Source organism: Galleria mellonella, unplaced genomic scaffold, assembly GCF_026898425.1.
Source record: "Galleria mellonella isolate WM207_F2 unplaced genomic scaffold, CSIRO_AGI_GalMel_v1 utg121, whole genome shotgun sequence".
NCBI classification, from domain to species: domain Eukaryota; kingdom Metazoa; phylum Arthropoda; class Insecta; order Lepidoptera; family Pyralidae; genus Galleria; species Galleria mellonella.
Window position 1 is genome coordinate 2,439,057 of NW_026441983.1, and position 10,174 is coordinate 2,449,230.

Consider the following 10,174-nt stretch of genomic DNA (forward strand, 5'->3'; position numbering starts at 1 on the left):
CCGGAGGTATCCCATCGGGACCAGCACCCTTATTTATATTTATCTTTTTTATATGAGACAAGACTTCTTCTTTAGTAAATTTTAATGTAGTAAAATTATAATTTGATGGTGCAAATGTTGGAGTACGAGGTTTGTCCGGAAAGTACGTATAAAAGTTTTTTAAAAATTTTATTTTACAATTATTCAGGTAAATCAATTTTATCCCCTTCAAAGTACTCCCCCTGTGACATAATGCACTTGTGCCAACGTCGTTTCCACTGTGAGAAGGCTCCTTGAAAGTCCTCTGGTTGTAGGTTTCTCAGCTGCCCCGTCGTAGCTTTTTTTATCTCATTTATGTCCCCCAAATGCCGCCCCCGAAGTACCAATTTGGTTTTTGGGAACAAGAAGAAGTCACACGGGGCCAAATCCGGCGAATAGGGGGGGGTGTTCGGTCACCGTAATGGAATTTTTACTCAAAAACTCACGGACAACAAGAGAGGTGTGGGCAGGGGCATTGTCGTGGTGAAGAATCCAACGCCCCTCTCGCGCCAATTCTGGACGAACTCGTGCCACACGAGCTTTGAGGCGTCTGAGCACATCGACGTAGAATTTTCCATCAACTGTCTGGCCTGGAGGGACGAATTCTTGATGGACAATCCCCCGAACATCGAAAAAAACAATCAACATTGTCTTGACATTTGAGCGGGATTTTCTTGATTTTTTTGTTCGTGGTTCCCCGGATGTCTTCCACTCTTTGCTTTCACGGCCATTCTTGCCGAGTTTCGAGAGAAACTTGATTACGACGCGCTGCTCTTCAACGGAAGCGGGCTCCATGCCGACGGGGTTTCGTTAAGAGGTAACTTCACAGATGGCGTGACAAGCCAGTTCGCACCGCACGGCGGTCAGACCAGAACTGAAGCATTGTTAGGGACATAAGGAAGGGGTCCTGCGCTTACCTGGCCTCCCCACTCCTCTTTCTCGCATTCCAGAACACTTTTATACGAACTTTCCGGACAGACCTCGTATAGTTAATGCATGTAGCATTGCTATATGTAGTAGCAAAATATTCAGCGAAAAGATTCGCTACATCAGATCCTGTGCTTGCGGTTCGATCTCCATAAGTGACCATTTTAGGTACATCATTTGTTATTCTTTTACTTTTAGTATAAAACCAGAAGGCTTTAATATTTTTATTTAAATCAGTCTCTATTCTAGATATATATAATTTAAAACATTTATTTAGTGAATTTTTATTACGTGCTCTAAGCATTGAATAAGTATCGTAATCTCTAGGATTTGAATAAAGTTTAAACCTGCGATGGTATTTATTTTGCTCTTTTAGTGCCTTAATGAGTGATTTAGAATACCAAACCGGAAAACGTGAAACTTTCTCGCTATTGGAGTATGCCTATAAATAATATCCCAAATGTTATTATATAAGAACTGTACGAAATCATTACAATTCATTTGATTTGCATACAACTCCCAATCAACTTTGTTTAGATCTAAAATGCATTTTTCATAATCGGTCTTAATAAAATTAATCTTAATTTGTGGAGATTCTTCATTAAGAACAGACGGTATACCTACTGGGACAAATAATTCTAGGTGGATGATATGTGTCTATGACACTTAGAGGAACTGCTGTAATAATATTAGAATTCGATGCAAAGTTAGTCAATATAAGATCCAGTATATTATTCGAGCTATTAGTTACATCATTCAATTGCAGAAAATTAAAATCCCCCATGAAACTATTTAACAAAAATGATCTACCACTTGAAACACTAGATGAGGCTGGTAAATTATTATGCCAGCTTATAGTTTATGTTCAGCAGTAGTCAGATAACGGCAGATATGACAGAAAAATACAACAATTTTTATAGACAAAAACAATTTTTATTAATTCTTATTTTGTACTTGAGAGAACATGAACATATAAACCTATAAAGTTATTTTTTTTTTACAACTTAGATATATATAATTATGGACATACCATGCGCCGCTGCGCTACCACGTTGTCAACAGAGTGATAATTTCTCCAACAATTGTCAACACACAAAAATACTTTACATCTGTTACACATATATAAAAGTTCTGTATTTGGCTGCATGATGAAGCACTGTGCGCATCTTCTCTCTATTGAATCCTCATCAGGTAATCTTGGCATATGATGTTTTGGGTCGAACCAGACCGATTCGGGGACCAGTGGTGGTATCTTTGGTCTAGGATACCTCAGCAGTAAGCCCTTGCAAACCTTCAAGAAGTAATCAGTTTGTGGCAAATAATGCTTCGTAATAGGGTTATGACTATAGATAATATATCCATTTAAAACGCTCGTGTAAATGAGACTCCTTAGAGCTCTGAAGTACCATTTCTGAGATCTTTTCTTTGCGAACAAGTATGTCGATAATATTTGGTCCTGTGTCCCCGTATCCGCCGTATACTTCAAGTACGTGTGGAAAGCTGCTGGGCGTCCGTCGTGAAACTCGTTTCCGTGATATGTAGATGTGATTGATGTAACCACGCTAGAGTAATTCCAAGTGGTCAATGATATGTCGCCACAATGTTTATGAATGCAATTCCCTGGCGTGTCGCGTAGACGTCGTTTACTCGCATTCTTCACGTCTGGCGGTAGCTTTGAGCGATACTTCTTAATTTGTCCAACGACGTCTGTAGACCGCGTTTTTAAATATCTGGACAGCGACAACTGATCATACCAGTTGTCAACAAGCAACATATGTCCCACATCTAAATAGTCCTCCATAAGCTTGAGCACGTTAGCAGTCTCGTCGCCGAAGCCTCGGGGTTCGTTCGTACTTTCGTACGGCTGGAATAAGTATTTGAGGAGATATCCAGTCTTTGCCTCTCGCAGCTCCAAACATTTTATACAGATGTCTGGATCATCTTTTATTTGGCCGTCCCACAAAAGCAAGGATTCCTCCAGCTTCAATGCCTGCCTGGGCACGTAAAGGGACGAAAATTTCTCATTACAATGTTGGAGAATGGGCTCAAACTTGGCCACTTTACGGGCGTTGCCCTTTAAAGACGGCGAGAGTATGTAGTTGTCTGTGAAGTGAAGACATTTCAGCAACTGGTTGAACCTATCCTGGGACATGATCGTCTGTATGTATGGCATTCCAAAGCCTTTTGTACACCAATATCTTTTCATATCGGGTCTGTAAGCTACTCCCATGAGGCAGAGAATGGTGAAGAATCTATACATCTCAGAAACTGTAGTGTCTTCCCAGCTCTCTAAATATTTTGGAATTTTCCCTATTTCTGCGTACGTATCGATAATTTGCCACGCATACATGTTAGTTTCCTCGACAATAGATGTAATAATCGCCTCATCCCATATAAAAGTGAAGAGTTCGGCTGGATCTTGTGAATACGCAGTAGGCCCGGGAGATCGTTCGTACAACTCCTTTTTAGAAGTAAACGTACTGAAATCATCTGTCCAGGCGAATTCTTCTTGTTTTGTAGCATTCTCTGTTTTGTCTGCACCGATCTGATCAGGGTCTGCTTCATTTTCTGCACCTTCATTATCAGATTGATCATCTTCATACAGTATCTCCAAGCGGACTATTTGTGCAGCTTCACACAATGTCATATAGTGCGGTCCAAAGTCCTCGTCGTCTTCATAGTAATCACTGTTACCTTCGCTGGCTGAATCTGGTTCAATGAGGCGACTAGTCACATCGTCCACTCCGAGAATTTCTCCGACTACCTCTTCGTTTGTCTCTTGTGGTACGTTCGGTGGTTTTGGTACCTGCAAAGAAATGTAGTTCCATAAGTTTACTTTATACAGGTGATAAATTAAATCTTCAGAAACATAACTGTGATAACCGCATCCAAATTAGTGCAGTTTCTGTGTAATGCCAGAATAAACATACACACAGACTGAGAGACAAAATTTCTAATATTAGATGACAAATCTACTGTTTTTATTGAGATCCCATATACTATTTTTTATATATACTTTTTATTATATTAGTATATATATATATATATAAATTGCTACGTACCATTAATTCACTTTGTGGTTTTACATCATCCATGTTTTAGACTTCTTGTGCAGGACTTCTTTTTACATTACTGTAGATTGTTCACAGCTCCTAAAAGTATTATGTAAACTGTTAAATTTATTTTATTTACTCATTTGGAAAACACAATGGATACCATAAAAAAAGTACATTAGTGAATTATAGACATGCAAGACATAAGACAAGACTGATATCCTATAACACTATAACACAACATAACTAAGATGCAGTTTAATTAAACTTAACAATAAGATTATTTAAAAATACTGAAACAAATGTATCTGAAATAGTATATTAATTTATTTCAAACTTATATGTATAATAGGTTAAAAGAAAGATATTTTTTTATACAACTTAGAATGGCAAACAAGCTAAAGGCCCATCTGATGGAACTACCTACCGTGAAGCAGATGTGTTTCAGTTTGAAGGGTCTTTTCTATGCAGTTACTCTTCCCCTTTTTTTTAATGGATAATAAAGGAATGGTAAACCCACCTGCTATATCGGTATACACCGGCGGGGCACCAGTGAGGGATGATTGGTGAAGATAAAAAGGCAGGTTAGTTAGCCCATCGTGACAAATTCAATGTAAATTAGTCAAGATGGTTTACAGGGGGAACCACGTGGAGGTTAACCTGAGGAGGTATATTGATAGCAATGGGGACTAACCTCCCCATTACTAACAATCCCTTCCATCCAATCTTCCCCTTAGATGGGTGTATTCCTGACTCATCTATCACATATCCCAAAACTTAACCTTAGAGATGGCAAACATACATTTTACTTTATTCCCCCTTAGACAAGCATTTTGTAACCTCTGTAGGACCATCTCCAATCTTGCATTATATGGAAATCCTGGGAACGACATTAATGTCTTTCCCAGAAATAACAATATCATCTTACAGAACAGCTATTCCTGGTATCCAAGCCACTAATGACGTCATCAATTCAAATATTTATTCATTCTTCACAATACTGTGTGAATTAAGTATACACAGTGTATGTATTGTGGAGACTGATGGCTGAACTAGGAGAACCTGTGCTACAGCCACCAGGCGACTACCTCCAGACAACTTGTTACAATGATCAATGTAAAATCTATATCTGGAATATACCAGGACACGCTTTGACATCCAATGCCTATGGCTTTACTCTAGTCTGTTACTATGGCATGTGCACGACAAAAGGAAAATGTTGTTTTTATATTTTGCTTTTTGTTTTTTTTTTGTTTTTCATTCTTTTATCTTTTTTACTGTGTATGTTTCTATTATGTGTATGTTTGTATTGTAATTTGTGTGCTGTAAGTAATGCAAATAAATTATCTATCTATCTATCTATAGAGACCTCTTGGATTAAGAGTCTTGGTATATTCACTGTAAGAAAACTAGCTGTCCTATCATCAACACCCACTTGTGTGTATGTTTGCTCCAAATCAATTTTGGAGTACTGCAGCTGTATAAATGCTTCATTAAACGTAAGTAATGGGTAGGTATCAGTTTTGGTAGCTGTATTCAATGTGGACCGATAATCCCCACACAAGTATACTTGTCCGTTTAGTTTTATCTCCGGAACTTATAGGCGTAGCCTACTCTGAATGTCTAGTAGGTTCATATACCACTTCTTTAACTAATCTATCTACTTCTTTAAAAACTCTATCTCTAATTGCATTTAGTGGGTCTCTTTTTAGAAATTTAAATATGGAATCCTCGTTTGGTGTAAGACTCATCAACCGTCCAATATGTCTGCCCAAATTTGACTCAAAAACGTCTTTACATTTACATATTACTTGGTTTTATTGGAGCTTTATCACAAAACATTACTTTAACATTATTTATCCCTTGTATACCAATGCTTAGATTTGAAAACCATTTTCTGCCAATTAAACTAGAATCTTTTGTTATCAAAATCTTTATATTTTTAATATATTTGTTTACATTTACATGTGTACAGATGTACTGTTGTTTGACCTAGTAACTACTTACCTACTAATTTGCCTTCAGTATAAGATTTTAATCTAATATCTGTTATTTCTATTTCGAATAATTTACCTTTCCATATTCCTTTGACAGTTGTCTCAATAATTATTGTATATGGACAGCTTGAATCCACGTCCATCTGAAGTTCTGTTCCATTTAGAAATACCCTAATCATAATAGGATCCACTGAGTATTGTTTAATACTATTTATTTATTTATTCTTTATTGCACAATAAAATTTTGTACAAATGGCGAGCTTAATGCCATATGGCATTCTCTACCAGCTAACCATTGGGTAAAAACAGAAAGCGTATGAAGGGCAGATGTGGTGAAAAATATGTGACAATGATAGTAACACATTAAGGCAATACACAATATAAATATAATATACACATAAGAAATGCACATATAATACATACACATTACTATTGACTCCTATCTAATACAATTCATCCATCAAAATTACATTTACAGTTGTACTTTTTAAATTGATTGGACTTTAGCAAACAAGCTGTAATTAAACAAGCAGTATGTGTCCCAATTTCTCACAGTAATGACACTTGCTCCAATGAAACCTGCATTCTCTGTGTGGTTAACCACAATGGAAAGGAGAGAAAGGGGTTGTTAGTAATGGAGACTGAGAATCCTATTGCTAGCAATATACCTATGAATATAATACTAATAATACAAATATAATAATAATAATAATACACAGTCATCTGTCTCTTAAAGTATGATCCAAATTAGTAAAATTACAACATATTTAGGCGTGAATTTACATGGTACAGAGGAATAACACCTGAGTCCTCAGGAATGGCAACGCATGGGGGGGTATCATGGGTGAAACAGTATACTCTGTTATGTCCATGGTACTGCTCATGTCTATAGGCGACGGTTACCACTTTCCATCAGGTGGGCCGTCAGCTTGTTTGCCATTCTAAGTTGTATAAAAAAGAAATTTCATAATTGAGCAATATAATTGTTTCTCCTTCTTCCTGATTTTTATTGTGAAATTTGTAAGATTCTACAATTTCCTCAGGTTTTGGATGCAAATGTTTATTCAGAATACCCACTATTTTATTTTATTTATTTCAAATTAGGCACACCAACAGTATACATATTATACATAAAATAAATAACATTTTTTGTGTAGCATGCTGCTATGCATACCTATAGCAGGCGTACACAACATTGACTACAGATTACATGCATATACTATAAAAGAAAATGTTACATCAGATATTTTATTTGGAGATAGCAAAGAAATGATTAAATCATACAATTCGGGGTCACAAAACGCCAGTAGATTCACCTTTTTCTATGAATCTTCTCCAATTTCACTTTGGCAAAAACCAAACCTTTCAATGTAATTTTGCCAACACGTGAATACCTATAATAGGCATGTGCATTAATATTGTATTGTATTTAATGTTTGCTATACCTATATGTTATAATGCAATATGCTGTTGATGTTCCTTAAATAAATAAATAAATAAACACCCATATGCAATATCAAACTCATTGTTATTATTTATTTATTGCATTCCATAATAATTAATTAATACATAATACATATTTATTACATAAGGTTTCAATTATGGACCCTGTTGGGCACAGCAAGTAGGAGAGAGGAGGGCAACACTTTTTTCACTTTCGAAATAGTGTATCACGATAGGTACGTATTTTCTTATTGTTATTATTCATTATTTACGTATTAGTGTGTATCTATTCATATCGTAATTGTTATTAGTATTATATAACTATCTGTAGTTTATAATTATTTATATTTATATGTATAATTTGAACAATAATCACTTTATTTCACTTTTCCACTATTTTCATTCAACCCTTCTATTATATACACACTAATGTACTCACTCTGGACAGGATGATATCTACAGACTTTTATGATCTACCCACTTTAGTACACAACCTCCCCATTACTAACAATCCCTTCCCCCTCCTTTCATTATCATTAGCCCACAGCAGTAGGTATTGTTAGTAATGGGATCTAGTTGCTTCATTGCTAGCAATGGACACTGTCAGGTCGATCTCGACACAGTCCCTATTGGAGGGGGGGAAAGGGATTGTTAGTAATAGAGACTGAGAATCCCATTGCTAACAATATACCCAACCAGGTCGACCTCCTCGCGGTTCTCCCTGGAAACTATCATGGTTAATTCCTGATGAATTCATCATGATGGGCTAACTGGCCTGTTTTCATTCTCATCTATCACCCTTCATTGGTGCTCCGCCAGCGTATCCTGTTAGCGCAGGTGGGGTTACCATACCATTTACACCAATTGAAAAAAAAAAAGTCCCTATTGGAAGGGGGAAAAGGAATTGTTAGTAATGGAGTCTAAAAAACCCACTGCTAGTAATAGACCCTATCAGATCAACCTCCACGTGGTTCCCCTGGAAACCATTGTAGTTAATTCTAGTAGAATTTGTCACAATAGTTAGCCTATGACCTGACCTGCTTTCATCCTCACCTATTATCCCTCATTGGTGTCCCGCCAGCATATACCGATAGCGCAGGCGGGGTTACCATTCCATTATCACCGATTAAAAAAAAAGTCCCTATTGGAATATATTGTGGTACTTGGTAAATTCGTCACAATGTGCCAATTTATCTACTTCATCCTCACCTAACATCCCTCGCTGGGGGAAAAAGGAAACTTTACTAACAAAGTAATGGAATCTAACTGCCCCATTGCCAGCAATACACTCTATCAGGTCGACCTCCACACAGTTCCTCCTGGAAACTTTAACTGACCTACTTGTGTCGTCACTGGTGCCCTGCCAACGTATACTGATGGCGCAGGCAGGGTTAACATTTCATAATCAACCATTAAAAAATAAAATTTCTTACTAGTACATAGGGTTACCATAACATTTTCATCCATTAAATAAAATGGTGGCGTGGCATATATTTCATTATCACACATCATATAGTATCTTTAATAAATATGCGCTCACACGTTTGCATTATAAATCTCTCTATGCAAGTTAAAAAAGGAAAACCGGTGCAAACCCTTAGCATTGGGATTTTCAAATAACCTATATTTAAAAAAAAACACGTGTGGAACAGTGGTAAGGTTTTATATTGATACCCTAGTGGTCTTTTAGTCTCCCTCTTGTTAATATTACAGCGAAAATATTAGGTCAATAGATAGTCTTAGAGACGGAAAATGATGTCAAAATTATTATAAATTTAGTTTATAACGGTCCATAAAATAGTACTTTCATGAAACAATGAAATTAACATATAAATTTTTTAAATAGGTTTAAAAACAGTATCTTAAATCGACCATTTTTTATATTTAACTTACCTTTATAAAAAGCTAAATATCTCAATGCGAAACTGGTGATATTTAGTAAATAACACAATATTTTATGCGCTATATTAATTAATTAATTTCATAGTTATTCCTAAAAAAAACATAGGAGAATAAACAATAACAAATAAATAACAATAAAGATTAGTAAACGGAAGACGCGAATAAGTTTATAAGCGGTTCAATCATAGATTATAGAGACTATGTCCAATTACTAAACAAACAGATTAATACAATCGATATTGGTATCGATTCTGAGGCACCATTTCTGTATATATAACTCTTTTAACTAATATTTTAATTTAATAATTGCAACAAATTAATATTTTATGGACTAAATTTATAATATTTTTAACTTAAATTTATTAAAAAACTTATTGAAACTGGTCTTAATAATAAAGACTTGACTATAATATGAACTTGAAACTTTAATTTTAGAGATAGGTTTAATAAAATAGTGCTTCAGAATTGACCTCATTGATTAGCGAACCAATTGACTGTTATGGGTTGAGGGGAGAATAGAAGTAGTAGTGTTGTCAGATATTAATTTTATGTATACCCAAATGTCAAAAAGTTATTCTTTTAGTGGATACTTTACTATTTTATTCATTTTAACCTATCAAAAACTTGTGTTGCTTTTTCACTAGATCAAGTATCATTCAAGTGTATTGTCAAGTGATTTTTTTTTCATTTATTTGGGTAAACAAAAGTGACATAATAAAGAACAATAGACAGGTGGTTGAAATAACGTAGTGTAGTGACTATTCGAGTCAATTTGATTCGAGTACTAATTCAAATATTTACATATTTACATAGTACTCAATAACTCAAGTAATA

General features: G+C 35.5%; 1 protein-coding gene across 3 annotated transcripts; it reads right to left on the reverse strand.

Annotated features, from left to right (window-relative positions):
* Positions 1-1,856: 1,856 nt before the first annotated feature.
* Positions 1,857-9,544, reverse strand: LOC113510118 (piggyBac transposable element-derived protein 4-like). Of its 3 annotated transcripts, none has more exons than XM_052898997.1 (4): positions 9,332-9,544; positions 6,072-6,166; positions 4,008-4,097; positions 1,857-3,751 (listed from the first exon to the last, which is right to left on the reverse strand). In XM_052898997.1, the coding sequence occupies exons 3-4, from the start codon at positions 4,038-4,040 to the stop codon at positions 1,964-1,966; spliced, it is 1,821 nt and encodes a 606-aa protein (XP_052754957.1). In that variant the 5' UTR covers positions 4,041-4,097; positions 6,072-6,166; positions 9,332-9,544; the 3' UTR covers positions 1,857-1,963. The 3 variants fall into 3 exon arrangements, with proteins under 3 accessions (XP_052754957.1, XP_052754952.1, XP_026749337.2); XM_052898992.1 differs by lacking the exon at positions 6,072-6,166 and adding an exon at positions 7,312-7,389; XM_026893536.3 differs by lacking the exon at positions 6,072-6,166.
* Positions 9,545-10,174: the final 630 nt, after the last annotated feature.

Coding starts and splice junctions, on each gene's coding strand:
- LOC113510118 (XM_026893536.3), bottom strand. CDS start 4,040: ATGGATGATGTAAAACCACAAAGTGAATTAATG. Junction 3,752..4,007: donor AACCACAAAGTGAATTAATG/GTACGTAGCAAT, acceptor ATTTCTTTGCAG/GTACCAAAACCACCGAACGT.